The sequence below is a fragment of the Podarcis gaigeae genome (assembly GCF_964106915.1).
Source record: "Podarcis gaigeae genome assembly, chromosome: 14".
NCBI classification, from domain to species: Eukaryota; Metazoa; Chordata; class Lepidosauria; order Squamata; family Lacertidae; genus Podarcis; species Podarcis gaigeae.
Genome location: NC_139690.1, coordinates 51,590,626 through 51,607,825, shown reverse-complemented (window position 1 = coordinate 51,607,825; position 17,200 = coordinate 51,590,626). Strand labels below are relative to the sequence as shown.

The window sequence follows — 17,200 nt, the reverse complement described above, 5'->3', positions numbered from 1 at the left end:
CCAGAGACAATAATTATATCTCTCTCTTGCCTGGAAATTGCTGAACGTTGTTTTATAATGGAGACAAGGGGGGGGGGAGGAAACGCAACCGAGCACTTTGCCTTCTCTCAGTAGAAATAGCAAGCAAGAATCCAGAACAGAGCTAAATCGGTTTCCCAGTCAATGGAGGAACTCACTGCCCAATAGACATGGAGAGTTAGTAGAGGCTTGGGATGGGCTCCTGGGTGTTTCCCACCAGGTCCCTGAGAAGCCTCATCTTTTTTTAAGGGGTAGCATCTCAGCTCCTTTCTTCCCACAGAAGCAAAGGGCTCTCCAGCTCTACTGCAAAGTGCTCTATAGCTAAGCTGTACCAGGAGATGCTCAGATATCTGGAGGATGGTTCATTGGTGTTTGTGGTCTGCAGCAGAAGTGAGCATAGGAAGAAACCATCTCAAGATCTCACCCTATGCAGTCTGTATATTTCATTCTCCCAGCAAGCCAAGGCATAACTCCATGTTGCATGGGAATTCCATGAGCAGGAATGCTGCCTCAGTATGAGTCAGAACAATGGTCCATCTAGCTCAGTATTTTCTATGCCCTGAACGGCCTCGGTTCTGTATACCTGAAGGAGCATCTCCACCCCCATCGTTCAGCCCGGACACTGAGGTCCAGCGCCGAGGGCCTTCTGGCGGTTCCCTCACTGCGAAGGAAGCCAAGTTACAGGGAACCAGGCAGAGGGCCTTCTCGGTAGTGGCGCCCACCCTGTGGAACACCCTCCCTTCAGATGTGAAGGAAATAAGCAGCTATCCTATCTTTAAAAGACATCTGAAGGCAGCCCTGTTCAGGGAAGTTTTTAATATTTAACGCTGTACTGGTTTTAACACTTGATTGGAAGCCGCCCAGAGTGGCTGGGGAAACTCAGCCAGATGGGTGGGGTATAAATAATAAATTATTATTATTATTATTATTATTATTATTATTATTATTATTATGCTAACTAGGAGCAGCTCTTCAAGGTTTCAAAAGCAAAAGGGGTGGTCCTTCCCATTCCTACAGGGAGATGCCAGAGATTGGGAGCAGGAACACTTTGCTTGTGTACCCCGCCCACTAGCCACAGACTTCGCCTACAACCCCCTCAAAGTTCAGCTGCGAGCTATATTGCCTTAATTAAAGGCTAATAAAGCCCTGGTCCTTTCATCCGACAGCCTTTACGTTGGATGGGATAGAAATGTAATAAGCAATTAAATCCCTGCCTACAAGCATAATTGATTCAATACACCAATCTGGCAAAAATATTGTGTGCATTTCAAATACCTCTCCACTAAAGCTGACAAAATCTTATTTAGAAAGTAACAAAAAGAAGGTATAGAAGTATAAGGAGCAAGGCCTAATCCTATCATCTATTTCGGCAAGTATTCATATTCCAGGTTTGTGATCTCAAAATTCTCCTAACACAATCTCATGCCAAATGGACATTCCTGAAAATAAATGTTTAGCTTATGGCAAGACCCACAATATCTAATACATTTTTCAAGCACAGAAAGATCAAATATAAGGCATGAGCATTGCTTTCTTAGCCTCAATAACTGCAGCCTTACATCAAGATCTTTATAAAAATCAATGAGAAGTTTCATGTAAGCCAAAAGCATTTTCTCTCCAAGAAAACTTATAAAGACATTCCTTTTACACCAGATGTGTGAAACCTCACTTGAATCTGAAGTAATTGGTGCTCACAATACGGTAAATCGACCTTGAAAAATTCAGCTTGCCCACTTGTGTCTGCATTGGTAAATTTTCATGACAGTTTTGCAAGGGCGCAGTAAATGTCCAAGAGAACACCCTTATATATTCTCCCCAGTCTGCTTGGCTTATGAACGGCATTTCCAATCTGTCTTGATCATCAATTCTTTGACGAGGATGGGATGGGAAAGGAATAAAGTTTAAAGTCAAGACAACTTTGGTAGGGAGGCAATATCCATGATGGCCAACGAGAATGGAAAGGGCAATGCAAGGAAGTCAATATCACTTTTTTATTGGAACCATTTCTCTTGGTGAGCATACGAGTTTTTGAGCTGCACAAAACTTTTCCTGTAAATGAATAAAGAAGTTTTAAGATAAACTCTATGACAAGGTTGCAGCTGACCTGTTTAGACTACAATCCCATGCAGGCTTAATTGGGCATAAGCGCCATTGAACCCACTGCGGCTTATTTATGAGAAAACATGCGGATGATTTTCCTGTTCATTTCATATATGAACTCCCAAAAAAGTGATAGTTTGTGATCTCCTATCTTCATCAGAAACAAGTTCTACAGTATTATGATCCAAAGTATTATTATTATTATTATTATTATTATTATTATTATTATTATTATTATTATTTTACTTGGCATAATCAGAGTCTTTTTGATCAGAGGTTTGATGGCCTAGAAACTTGCAAGTATTTTAATGAATTGGGACCTGCTTCAAAATATGCAACACATCTGACATATTTTGTCAGATGTAGACAAAAGTGTGCAAGCCAGATACGGCTTTCATGCCCAAGTGAGGATCTGATGGGAAGACTGGCTGTTGCTTCCCAGCACGGTTAAGACATATATTCACAAGCAGTGAATGTGGTGGCCATGCAGCTTTCATACATTTTCCTATGAGAAAGTATGAAGCAAACTGGACCAGTTTGATGTGGCCCTAAGGCCTAGACTTGATACAGAGGTGAAGTTGCCTTTGGCAACTCTCTCATACCAAGGCGCTGAAATCAGTTTTGGTGCAGAAATAGAAAAACTTCTCTAGGAGTCACACAAAACCAAGTGCTTGGAGAGAGGGCCGATGGCCTGTCATTCAGCTCAGATATGAATGCAGACTCTCAGTGAAAATCTGTAACTTTTCAAGTACAGGCAAATTTGAGACAGCATGTGGCAAAGTCAAGACCAAGCTCAGCATGGATGGGACCCAAGACTCCATGTTACTGCCAAACCCCTTGAAGCATATCCTGACTATGCCAAGAATTGAAAAGATAAGCAGTCTGTGAGGGTTTTGGTGGGATGTGCAAGATAAGAAAGCCCCTGAGATTTAAAAGATTTTAAAAGAAAAATGATTCCAGCCAAAGTTAATTAAATACCAGAATGAAAAGTAAGAGTCGCCTCTTTTTCTTTCCCAAAGACAAATGGTAATATGAAAGGTGGGAAATGTTTCCCAAGCAAGAAATGGTGATCAGCTCCTCGTCACTTTCAATGGGAACACAATGTTTCTCCATTGTTACCCAGGCACCCTGTGTTCAGCAATAGTTCAGGCTATGTCACTGTTTTCATTATAGAGGTTTATAACTCAGTCATTTGAAATCGCTTTGGGATGAAATTTGGTACACAGCCTGTCAGCCCGGATGCAATTTTTTCCTCTTACAAAAGAGTACTTAAATCGATTCAGCTGTTTTTGATTTAAAGATCGGCAAAAGCATAAAATTGTCAGAGTCTCGGGCACTTTATTTACCAAGCTCTAAAGTGAAAACGACATCAAGAGGAGCGCCTCATACAATGGATGAATCCTAATAGCTCCGTTGACATTGAAAATCGGACTTAACCCGTGGAACTAGAGAAACTCGTAGAGAAGTTTGCCAATGCAGTCCTAAACTAAGTGCATCTGTGGCTAAGCACAACAGTCACATTTCATGGTATTTCCCAACACAATGGCAATATGTATTATGTGTTGAGCATCTTAAAAAAACTAGATACTGTGCAGAATTCATTTAAGCACAGGCTGAGTCGAAATAAGCTTGCAGTTCAATACAGGAAAGGGCTATGCAAAGGGGCTGTTGCTCCATGGCCTAAGCCCCAGTTTGTGTACAGGGAGTGGGGGGCCGGCAATCATGCTGCATGCCAGTTGCACCAGTGGACCCACCATATCCATTAGTGCTATGGTGAACTTCCCAGTCATGCAATTCCCACCAATGTTAACCCAGCACGCAACGTTATACTGATAGCAAGCAGGTGTTGCAGTTAGTGTAAGAATCACTGGAGAAACTGCTGCCACTATATGCCAACAAAGTCATCCCCAAAGCTTGGGATGACTTCAACGCCAAAACAAAAATGGCATGATTGCATGTCCTTTGGAACAGACTTTAATAGATTCATCAAAATTTCTCTTCTGAATCTTGGGACCCTTCCCAGAGTTTGCGACAAGTTGCATGTTTTACAATAGCAATCTCTAAATACAGCTGTATAGTTTTTAACATAAATGGCCTAATTCGTTGATTTATTTTTTTTAAAGAAGAGATGCCTTTGCTTTGAAATTCAGCTTTGCTTTATTATGCTGGGTTCAAGTGTACAGTCTGAGGGAGATGAAAAATTAGCACTAATAAATTTTAATAGACCTTTTAAGAAGTATGTCATATGGCTCTTCTATAAATCAAGATGATGGGATTACAAATTCAAGAACATCTTGACCTGCCATGAGGTAAGGAATAAAAAAAAACGGATTCTGCTCTCACAAGAGAGGGAATAAAAATGAACAGACCTATTGGCATAAAAACGTGAGAGAATGCCCATACATAGAAAATGCAGAAAGGAAGAAAAACCAACTCATGAAGAATTTAGGATCGATTTTTGAATTTAATATGATGTTTGAGAGATGCTTGGCTGTTTCTTGACAAGCACTGATTCACTGGGAAGTTTTCATGGGGAAGCCTTGAAGAAAACACTGGGAGCTGCCGTAGGTGGTCGATCTGATGTCCACCAGATGTGGTAAACTCTATCTTGATTCAGCCAGTGATGATGGCTGCTGCTGTCCAACAACCTCTGGAGGGTCACAGACTAAGTGCCCTCTACCAATGGCATTAAATTAACTCACCTAATTTGGGCATTTGGTGTATTTATTTATTTATATTTTGTACTTGATGGTTGTTTTTAAATTTTCAGATACTGTTGAAAGTTTGTTTAGTCAGTTTAGAGGTGTAGTCACTGGCAGAACCTGGTTGATTCCATGTGTTCAAAAGGTTTTGAGGGACTTCATGTTTTCCTGCATGGGAAGCTAGTTTTGAAATGAAGATTCCAAAAGCAGCTTGCAATACCCTGTGTTTGGTATGTGTTTGTGTTTGTTTGTTAATTTTAAAAAAAACTAAACCTATCCAGAAACCCTAGTAGGCATGTCAGCTGGATGCTGGCATTATATATTTCTGACTATCGCATTTCCCTCCAGGTGGCTGGGTCTTTGTAGGTGCATTGGGATTGCAATGTATCCAAAATTTGTAACCTGAAAAAAAAATGTGTTCCCACTGCAATCCTGTAGCAACTTGCCTGAGAATCAGCTTCACTGAAATCAATGGGACTTACTTCTGAGTAGACTAAGCTCAAGCTGTTTGTCTTATTGACAAACATTTGACTATCAACAAACTTCCTCAGATGTTCTGCCAGAAGAGGAACCTCCAAATTCACTTCAAAGTTTGCTTCAGGCAAAATCTGGTGATCGCTTAGGGATGATCTATATCCGTACAAATGGGATTATAATAACCCTTCTGAGAAATGTCACTGGTTCCTATTCAGTTTTGCTTAAGGATCAACCAACACATTTGCTTGGGGTGGGGAAGTTTGCTTTAGGCAAGATTTTGATAGGCACCTGTTTCCTGAAGGATGTGGGGTGGTAGAAATATATTAGAAACCTGGCTGTCTAGTATTTATTTATTTATTTAATGGCACAAGCTACCTAAGCTGATACTAAAGGCTGCTGCAGCATTTTATTAGATTATAAGGCAGCCCTGTTTCAGAAAGCGTTTAATGTTTGATGTGGTTCACCCCCTCTCATGTATTTTGTTGGAAGCCGCATAAAGTGACAAGGGTAACCCAGACAGATGGGTGGAGTATAATAAATTCATTATTCCTATTACTCTGCCTTTGCCCTGTGCTCTTTAACGCCAAATCAGAACAAACAGAAAAGCAGATTGCTGCTTGTTCCGATTCAGTACTGAACTGCAGGCTTTCCTGGGAGAAAGTAGCAGGGCAAATGGAAGTGAGCCCACACTTAACATGGACTGATTGTAACACTGGAGATGTCTGCCGTGATATCAGTTTCCAGATTCAAGTGCCAGCTTCGTGCCTAGGACTTATTAACAAACCAAGGCAGCAAATAATGCTTCTCCCACCAAACCTTGGGAGTGGGCTTCAACTTCAATGCTACAGAGTGGCAAAGACTTTCCTGTCACCTTGGGGACCTTGAATCCTGGTTCTTATCCAAGTTATGCTCTCCAAGTGCCATCTGTCATCTCAAAGGCAATGGAGTACATTTACAGTTGATAAAAGGCTGCTTAACAAAGCTGAAAAAGTATTCTTGCTCTGGGGCTGGGGGGGGGAGGGGAGCATTCAGAGCCAGGGCTGATGTACAATGCTATTTCAAGCTTACTGAAGGAGCCAAGTCACTCTGTAAAGACCATCAGTTCTTCATCAGGTTTATAATCAGCCCCTTTGTACATAGAGGAAACTAGGAAATTGGCTCGGCTCGGCCTCTGCAGTTGGAGACAGCAATTCTTCTGAGTACCAGGTGCTGGAAACCACAGGAGGAGAGAAGGCTCTTGTGCTTGGGTCCTGCTTGCGGGCTTCCTATTGAAGCATCTGTCTGGCCACTGAGAGACAAGGATGCACTTGAAAAGTTACAGATTTTCCCCAAAAGTCTGCATTCATATCTGAATGCCAATGGCCCATCGTGCCCAGCCACACTGGTTCCTTTAGATGCATCTCACTTTTCTTTCTTGTTGGAATTGTCTGCATTTGTGCATTCAATATTTCACTTTTAAGAAACTCCCACCCCTCCTGGACTCCCTTCTCTTTGAATATTTCTGACCATGGGATCTCACCCAGTAGTTCCTTAAATCAGCCTACTGATTTAAGTCCAGAGGGCATGTCTGACTACACTCAGTTTTCCCTTGCCTCTGTATCATGAAAGCCAGGAGTCCATGATCCCTTCCTCCCATGTCTCCCTGTACTTCCACTTCGTCAATCAGTTCCTCCCTGTTGGCAAGGCCTCTCCTCCTCCCAGAGGGGAGGGGTTGTGAGCGGGAGCAGCTTCCCGCTGTGGGGCAGGGAGGCGTACTCGTCTCCCTGCTCCTGATTGCTTCTGCTGCTGTGGCCAAGCCTTCCAGCTGACCAATAGGGCAGGCTTCTGGGTGGGGCTAGCCGTATTTAAACAGCCGCAGCAGCGCTCAGCTCCCAGACTGTTCCTGCTTTCTTTGGGTCTCCCTCCCTCCCTCTTAGGTCAGCTTCTTTTGCATATTGCCCTTGCTACGGACTTTGGTTGGTTGCCTAGGTTGCCCAAGGGGCGTGGTAGGACTTTTTTTTTATCGAGTTGGCAAATTGGCACCAGCCTCTTGGTTTTTTCGCCTACCTTGTAGCAATTGGTCACAACTTTCTGGTATTGGCCGTTAGGCACTGGAATATGTGTGCTGTGTTGGACGATTGGGTATGGGCATTAATCTACCCCTCCTCTTTTGGGTATTCTGTTAAAAGAATCCGGAGGTCGTGGATCCTGTCCGATGCCCTGCTGGTGACTAGGGCCGTGGCACGACCCCCGTGACATCATGGGGGAGCTTTGAGTTGTATTTGCATCAACAAGCTCCTCCCATTGGTTGTTAACCCGATATGACTCCCGTGGAGTCTTGTATTGCTGTTTCATCCAGTGCCTAAGCCAATACTACTCACATGCTGTAACCAATAAAAGTTGTGGCCTAATTTTGCCCATTATCCTAAAATAATGTGTCTTTGTGTCTTATTATACTCCTTTGTGGGTGGCGGGCCCTCGACTCACAAGGGCCAGTTCTTCCAGCTTGTGGAAAATGAAATTGTCTGCGAGGCAATGGAGGCATTTGTTAGATCTTACATTTTTGTCAGAGTTTGAGTTCCAACAGATATTTTACTGACTATGGCATTTTGGATATTTGTGTAACAAATGTAATATAGGTACAGTCTTCATGCTCAATAAGAGCTCTGTGTATTTTCTATCCGTGGGTCTGTATTTGACTACAAAAATGTAAAGGGTGAGTAAGCCCTGAGAGATTCATAATACCAGAACTGCTGTGCCTCTGAAATGTGAGAGAAGCATTTTAAAATTAAGTACATTTTAATTTTGCAGTTTGGGAAAATTCTATTTCTGTTGGCGAAACACACTGCCCTTCAGGCAAGTGTTATGACAAGAAGCACACTGAAGAATTTTGTGCTATTGTTAAAGGAACACCCAGATGCCAACTCTGATTCTGTCTAATGATGCAGAGTAAAAGCTTTCAATTTGCAAACCACAGGCTGTTTCCTAGTATACTGCAGACACATGATTTAGAATGACAAAAGAACAGACCAACTCTAAAACTGAGTCTTGCAAAGTAAAATGTTAGCAAGATGCGAAGGAAGGAGCAATTGACTTGGAGCTGTAAAAAGCCAGAGGCAGCAGATAAAGAAAGATTGATTGGCTCAGATTAGCAGGCATTATATTTCAGGCTACTGTTCTTATGTCTTCAGAATGGTTTACATGGGACATCCAAACACCAATACAAATCCTTATTTCTGCAGTTTACGAATGATACATCTCAACACAAATGTACCCGGTGTAGCTTTTTAAAGCAAAATGTAGAATAGAAACCATTAAGATGAAGAACCTGGGAAAACGAAGGAAAGGAGCAGAAAGATTCAGAAAAGGGCCACCAAAATGAAAAGGCGAGAGAGAGGTGATGTGAGAGAAATTACACATGGCATGGAGAAGTGCATAAGAGAAAAAATAATTATCACTCTCTCCAACACTAGAACTCACAGACATCCAGAGAAGCTAAATGCTGGAAAGTTCAGGACAGATAAAAGAATGTACTTCTTCATGCAGTGCTTAGTTAAGCCATGAACTCCCTCCCACAGGGTGAGAGCCACCAACTTGGATGGCTTTAAAAGAGGATTAGACAAGTTCATGAAGGATAAGACTGTAAATGGCTGCTAGCCAAGATGGACATAGGAAGAGCCTGGTGGATCAGGCCAGTGGCCCATCTAGTCCATCATTATCCAGTTCTCACACTGGCCAAACAGGATCCGAGCACCAGAGCACTCTCCCCTCCTTGCATGTTGTGAGTGTCATAACCATACCCAGAGGTGCAGGGAATGTTGTTTCAGCAATGCACTGTAGTGTAACCATGGCTTATGTGCTGACTGAGATCTGCGGTATGAACAACATCAGCATGATGCCCTGGAACCTGGATACTGTTCAGGAATCACACGCCGAGGTAAAGGTTAAATGGAAACCTCGAAAGATTCCACCAATGGTGTCTCCAAAAAATTTTATACATCACTTGGGAAGGCAGGCGAACTAATACCAGAAGCAAAGATCACCAGTGTCGAAGCAGTGGTTCTTCAACATCAACTTCGTTGGACTGGCCATGTTGTGTGGATGCCTGATTATTGTCTTCCAAACAACTACTCTATTCCGAACTTTAAAATGGAAAGCGTAATGCTGGTGGTCAACAAAAGAGGTTTAAAGACTGTCTCAAGGAAAATATATATAAAAAATGTAGTATAAACACCAACAATTGGGAAACACTGGCCTGTGAGCGCTCCAGTTGGAGAACAGCCTTTTACCATAGGTACCGTGGGCTTTGAAGACGCTAGAACTCAGGACGCAAGGGAGAAATGTGCTAAGAGGAAGGCACGCTTGGCAAATCCACACCGTGATCAACTCCCGCCCGGAAACCTATGACTCCACCATGGAAGGATGTGTGGATCCAGAATTGGACTCCACAATCACTTACGGACTCACTTTTAAAACTGTGTTTATGGAAGACAATCTTACTCGGCTACGAGAGATTGCCAAAGAAGAAGAAATGGAATGCCTGTATGCATCATTCAAAAGGGACCAAACAACTGGAAGCAACCTCACTACCAACGAATGGTCAGTATAAAGGAATAGTCTCAGGAATTCAGCATTTAATCTTAAAAGCACCATATAATATTATTTATAGAAATCTGTAGGTGGGAAGGAAGGAGCAGAGTTTGCCTGACAGGAGAATAAATGAGGAACGGCCAGTTGGAAATAAATAAATAAATCTAGGACACCACAGCAGAAACAAAGAGGGACATTGTTCAGAGCTAATGGAGAGGAGTATTTCTCTGAGGTACACTTAAAGACTTAAGGTGAGAAAACTCTAGAGTATTTCATTACTCAGGCACATGAGTGATTGGAAGTATATTGTAAAAGGCAATTCATCCTGTACTACCCCCTTGTGGCCTATAATTTAACGCACACACACCCAGACAGCCTGTTTAGCATAGAAACTCATCAAACAGAATCTAAAAGCAGATTTCTCCACTGAGGATCAGATAAACTCCTCAGCGAGCTGGACTACAGATATAGAGGCGGTCTGCAATTCCTGTTGTGGCTTTCTTTCTTCTGAACATTCACAAAGATCTCTACAATTTATTTATAGACTGTCACATATCTATTATGTAGTATCTCACAACAAGAAAGTCTTCCAGCTATTTCACCACTTCCTTTACTGCACTGCAAAAACAAACAAACAAACAAAATGAAAATCTGAAGCAGCTCAAGAGTAAAAGAAGAGAAGTCATCTTTCAATCTTGCTGACTGTTTCACATCCTGGATTGATTTTTTTATTCCCCCACTGGGGCAAATTCTTAAATAATGCATACAGACAGATTAAGGATGAGGAAGGCCCAGGGGTGTATTCTTTCTTTTTTTTTGGGGGGGGGGGGGAACAAACCTGTGGTATGATTAGGATTGCCTTTCTCCTCACAGAAGCTTTAAGATGTACAGTGGTACCTCAGGTTAAGAACTTAATTCATTCTGAAGATCCGTTCTTAACCTGAGGTACCACTTTAGCTAATGGGGTTTCCCGCTGCTGCCGCGCCGCCACTGCACAATTTCTGTTCTCATCCTGAAGCAAAGTTCTTAACCAGAGGTACTACTTCTGGGTTAGCGGAGTCTGTAACCTGAAGCGTCTGTAACCCGAGGTACCACTGTATTTCATTTCACTTTTAATTTCTATATTATTATAAGCAAGGCGGCTTACAAGCTGAAGAAACGACAAAGATCACACACCTTTCAACAATCTGATCCAATATGAAAAAGTCACAATAAAAACGTAACTTTGAAATGAACAGCTTATGAATACATTTGAATACAATAGTATGAGAGGCACAGAATTGCACAAGGCACAGATTTCTCCACCGTGGTGTGTCCACATAGAGAAAACTACACCTGTTGAATTATATCCTACTAGGTAGGCATCAGGGATGCGGGTAGTGCTGTGGCCTAAACCACTGAGCCTTGGGCTGGCCACTCGGAAGGTTGGAGGTTTGAATCCCCATGACGGGCTGAGCTCCCGTAGCTTGGTCCCTGCTCCTGCCAACCTAGCAGTTCAAAAGCACGTCAAAGTGCAAGTAGATAAATAGGTACCACTCCGGCGGGAAGGTAAACGGCATTTCCGTGCACTGCTCTGGTTTCGCCAGAAGCGGCTTAGTCATGCTGGCCACATGGCCCGGAAAAACTGTCTGCGGATGAATGCCAGCTCCCTCGGCCAGTAAAGCGAGTTGAGTGCCACAACCCCAGTGTCGTTTGTGACTGGACTTAACTGTCAGGGGTCCCTTTACCTTTTAGGTAGGCATTAAAGGCACAGGGTCTTAATGGCGGGGGGATATATTGGTTTAGAAGGTAAATGTAAAGGGAGGGCCTGTTTTATTTTCATTTTTTGTACATCAACTAACAAAGTTTATCACACAAATACTGATAATATCCCTTGGTATGATGTCTCTCCTCTTCCTTGCATGAGAGGCTTCCTTCTCAAATCATAAAACCCAGCACAACATTTGAGGATTTCTTAGTTTCTAACCAGTTGCAGAATTCCAACATTCCAATTTAAAACTGGCTGATGCGAAAGACAACAGCAACCAGTTAGATGCCTTGGGAAGTTCACTAATGGGGCATGATGGAGGGTCCCTCTAGACTAGAGATTGGTGGGTTTTTGTGAGTATATTCTATAAGGTGTCAGAGATGCAACAAAAAACATTAGTTGTGGATTTCTAAAGAACATTAAGATCACCGGAAGAAATGTCAACAACCTCAGATATGCAGATGACACAACCTTGATGGCAGAAAGTGAGGAGGAATTAAAGAACCTTTTAATGAGGGTGAAAGAGGAGAGCACAAAATATGGTCTGAAGCTCAACATCAAAAAAACCAAGATCATGGCCACTGGTCCCATCACCTCCTGGCAAATAGAAGGGGAAGAAATGGAGGCAGTGAGAGATTTTACTTTCTTGGGCTCCATGATCACTGCAGATGGTGACAGCAGTCACGAAATTAAAAGACGCCTGCTCCTTGGGAGAAAGGCGATGGCAAGCCTAGACAGGATCATTAAAAGCAGAGACATCACCTTACCAACAAAGGTCCGTGTAGTTAAAGCCATGGTTTTCCCAGTAGTGATGTATGGAAGTGAGAGCTGGACCATCAAGAAGGCTGATTGCCGAAGAGTTGATGCTTTTGAATTATGGTGCTGGAGGAGACTCTTGAGAGTCCCGTGGACTGCAAGAAGATCAAACCTCTCCATTCTAAAGGAAATCAGCCCTGAGTGCTCACTGGAAGGACAGATCCTGAAGCTGAGGCTCCAAGACTTTGGCCACCTCATGAGAAGAGAAGACTCCCTGGAAAAGACCCTGATGTTGGAAAAGGTTGAGGGCACAAGAAGAAGGGGACGACAGAGGACAAGATGGTTGGACAGTGTTCTCGAAGCTACAAACATGAGTCTGACCAAACTGCAGGAGGCAGTGGAAAGCAGGAGTGCCTGGCGTGCTCTGGTCCATGGGGTCACGAAGAGTCGGACACGACTAAACGACTAAACAACAAAAGAACATCATCTTCCTTCACTAGTTCTGAGGTATCGAAAGTGACAGGATTTCAGCAGGAAACTATGGGACATGCACAGGTTGGAAACAAAGCAGTTTAGCCTCAAACTTTTGCAGGTGTAGACAGTATTGAAAGCAGGATGTTGTAGAACCACCCCAATACCACCATGGGCACAAATAATCAGGAATGAATAATACGAAAAATCTCTAGTGGGGTGCTAATTGTGGTGCCCCTATTGTTTATCATATACACCACAATCAGAGGTACATTGACTTTAAACCATGGACAGTAAATTGCATTTGTTATCTGTTGATAGACTTAGTTTCCATAAACTTGCCTAATCCATTAAAAGAAAGAAAGAAAGAAAGAAAGAAAGAAAGAAAGAAAGAAAGAGAGAGACAGACAAATAATCATTCCCAAGGCCAGTGAGCTGAGGCACATTTTTATATTTTTAGATCCTGTACAATTGCAAATGTACTGATAGTGACATAAGCATCAAACCTCAATAAAGTGCTCAAGATGGAAATATTTTTATACAGCCAAGCAACAAGATCATGCTTTTGAAAATAGCTTTCATCTAAATGCATTTCTTAGCATTTCTCCGTTGCTCTCCCTTTGAAGAAAGCTAATAGCTTACGCACTCTTAATTATCAACTCGGTGCATTTAAAGGCAACACTAAATGCTCTCACCTTTGCCCCTGTTCTCTGAATAGAATGGAAGGCCAGCCTTGTTCATTGTCTGTATGCAATTTCTGTTCCTTCTTAGTGGAGAAACATCTATCCCCTCTTTTAACAGGCATCCTGTTACCACTTCCCTGTAGCAAAAAAGCCAACCTCTTGACTCCCCTGCAAGCCAGGCAGATCCATCAGCTCACTTGCTAACTACAGTAGTCCCTTGGTTCTCAAACTTAATCCGTTCCAGAAGTCCATTCCAAAACCAAAGTGTTCCAAAACCAAGGTGCACTTTCCCATAGAAAGCAATGGAAAATGGATTAATCTGTTCCAGACTTTTTAAAAACAACCCCTAAAACAGCAATTTAACATGAATGTTACTATCTAATGAGACCATTGATCCATAAAATGAAAGCAATAAACAATGTACTGCAGTCACATAATCAATCAATCAATCAATCAATCAGTAGCTGAACTGGGTTCCACACAGTCAGAAAAACAAAAGAAAAAATCCACAAAAACAAAAATGCAAAATAAATAGCAAAAACAGACAGACCTCAGCATAACACTCAAAACGGAAGTGTGGCACTCAGTACGGAAGCTTAATACTCAAAACAGAGCACTTTTAGCTTCCAAAAAATGTCCACAAACTGGAACACTTACTTCTGGGTTTGCAGTGTTTGAGTTCCAAGTTGTTTGAGTACCAAGGGGTCTGAGAACCAAGGTACCACTGTATACTTATTTGGTACATTTGCTCTAAGCCCTCACTCAGGAACGCACAGCCAAGAGCCTACGAGATATCGCTCTTGTGAATCTGATGCTGCAACAAAACAACAACAACATCTTTTTGAGGTGAATCACCAACTTCGATATTGAACCTTTTCAAATTGTTTTTAGGAGACTCTCGTGGTCATACTCTAGCAGCTTAAAATCAAATGTGATCATATTTTTAGTTCATCAGAATTACTTAATTAAAATGGAAATCTTAAACCTCATCCACAAATATTTGGCATACCTGGCCTTCCACTACCCATTTGGAGATGGATGTTTTCCCATCGTACCCAGGCCGGAACTGAAGGGTGGCAGAGCGGGGGCTGATGTTGGAAATGACCAAATTGGATGGTGCACCAGGAAGCTCTATATATGGCAACACACCAAACAGAAAGAGAGGGAGAAAAAGAACACAGAGTCAGGGGATAAATACACAGCCCAACATTTCAACAGCTTGAACAGCTGCAATAGTAGTAGTAGTAGTAATTTTATTATTTATACCCCACCCATCTGGCTATTATTTTCCAGTGGCAGATCTGAACATCAGAAGTGATCTACTGGATCGCAAAAGAGCCCACCTGGTCCAACATCCTGTTTCTCTCTCTGGCCTCCAAAGAAACAACAAAGAGGACATGAAGGCGAAATTCCTTCCCCCATTGTCACTCTCCAAGAATTGATAGTAACAGGACTATTGACTCTGAACCAGGACATTGTCTGGAAGTTTTGAAGATGAACCATTCTCTGCTATGGGTATCAGAAGAATATTTATATCTTATAGAGCTCTATGTGCATTCAAAGCTTGGATAATACCTCAAAGCAAGTGACTCCTTGGTAGAAATGGGATTGCCAGTGAAACAAAATAATCATGATAAATGCATAATGATGCAATTCTGGTCATTGTATGTGGATAGCAAGGCACTAAAAGTGGTTTGAGTGCCTCCTCATCTCACCTGCCACTCAACTCCCCACATGGGCTACCGTCCCTGAGAAGTAGGAGAGGGGAGGAATATCTCAGCTCAGACTATTTCCTTCTCCTCAGCCCCAGCAGCTTGCTAGAGTCCAGATTCTAAGCCTCTGCAAGGCATTCATGAAGGTGTAGATGCAATGGCACAGAGTTAAGGGCACTACATTAATGCAGGGACTCGATTCCTTTAACTACTCATTTCACCATTAGCCTTGAAAAGGCCCCAGTATAACCTCCCACCCAAATCTTTCCTGAATCATGTTATATAACAACCACGCACCAGACCATTGCAAATGTGAAATATATACCAATGTAAATATATCTCCTGCATTTCCATTTTTCACTTTATTTCTGTAAGTAGCCCTTGTGATCCTTTGGCATTAAAAAAAAATAGAAGAAGAGTTAATTATACCCATCACACACCAATATTTCTGGGGCTGTTCCGATTTCTGTTTTTACCAACCTGGAGGAACACCAGATGAAATGGTTGATGAAGTGACCATGCCGGTCCCCTTTGACGTCTCTGCCGCTACCTCTATCGTGTAAGTGGTGAGAGATGACAAGCCTGTAATTTTGTACTCAAGGGTTGTGTTAGCAAGAGTGCGAGCAAGACGCGATTCATTCCTGCTGTACACCTCCCAGGAGATTTGGTAGCCTGGAAAGGGAAGGGGAAAAAAGGACAAAGAAATCAAGCAGCTGTTATCAGAGGCGTCTTCCACGCCTGTTCCCTGTGCAGTCTTAAAAATCTGTTCAAAGAACAGCTCAGTGACTTGGCCAAGGAGCCTCCAGTGTGTTGATACTCTCCTTAAACAGAAAAGCACTTTTCTATGTAGCAATGTTTGCTCATTAAGCTGGTGTCAACTGCAGCAAAGCAAAGGTTCCTGCCCCCCTGGGCTGAAGGAGCTTCACCTGCCCATTCTGCTGCCCATGGGGCTTCAGAGAGTGACATGCCGAAAGAGCCCTCAGCTGTGTTTGCAACCCAAGGGCGACTCAGTGGCAGCTCAGTTCTTGCTTCTTCAACATCCGCCTCAAGCATCAGGAAATTTTATTTCTGGATCATTTTATTTCTCTGCTCCTCCCACAAGTAGCTATTCCCACATGCATAACCAACAGGTTCACATGTGCTTGTCCCCAACATCCAGGTTTGAGGGTTCTTTCCTGCAGCGCATAACCAGATTATAAGTATACTACAGGTATAAACAAATGTCAGGGACACCCCCCCTCCCTCTCTGTCCCCGGCTTATGGTGGCATCTTCAGTTGCTGGCAGGAGGCACTTCCTTTTGTGCCATGTTTCTTGGTACAAGTCTATGCTTAAAGCTCCATGTCCGAGTGCTTGTTTTGTTTTGTTTTTTGATCTTGGTGCTTTCCCCAAAAACCTGTGTTTTACTGAGCAAAAGACTATCAGTTTTTCTGTGGATTGCCATTTGCTCCAATTCAGCAGTAAAACATGGGTTTTCTTAGGGAAAGCACTGGGATGAAAAAAATCCCAGATGCTCAGATACTGAGCTTTAAAGCCCAGACCTTTACAGTGGAACCTCAGTTCTCGAACATCTCCATTGACAAATGATTTGGAACCTGAACGCTGAAAACCCAGAAGTAATTGCTTCTGTTTTTGAATGCGCTTCGGAAGTCGAAAGATCTCCACAGCTGCCCTTGCATACACTTTTTTAAGCAGGGTGGATCATTATCTTGCCTTTTCCAACCTTGTACAGCAAAGCCATTGTCCTTATCTGTGCAGCACCTGACCCTCCAACCTCACTTTTCTATTGTAGACTTGCTTGTTAAGCCATTCACTCCTTTGCTCTTTCATTTCTGCCTGCCTTCGGTGAACTTTCCAGACTGTCTGTAACCCAATTTTCTCAATTTTGCTTCTGATTTTGCTTGTTCTCTTCTCTCCCTCCTCTGAACCCCTGGTGACAACTTTATTAACTCTGGAGCACATTTGTG

The 17,200-nt window shown here is 42.6% G+C and overlaps 1 protein-coding gene across 7 annotated transcripts in view; it reads right to left on the bottom strand.

Moving 5' to 3' along the window:
• Window positions 1-17,200, bottom strand: part of SDK1 (sidekick cell adhesion molecule 1) — a 580,479-nt gene that overhangs the window by 119,562 nt on the left and 443,717 nt on the right. For all 7 annotated transcript variants that reach the window (XM_083711227.1, XM_083711231.1, XM_083711232.1 and 4 more), the window contains exons 22-23: window positions 15,716-15,907; window positions 14,533-14,654 (exon numbers count right to left, since the gene is read on the bottom strand). In XM_083711227.1, the coding sequence (XP_083567353.1) occupies window positions 14,533-14,654; window positions 15,716-15,907 (314 nt within the window). The remainder of the gene's footprint in view (window positions 1-14,532; window positions 14,655-15,715; window positions 15,908-17,200) is intronic.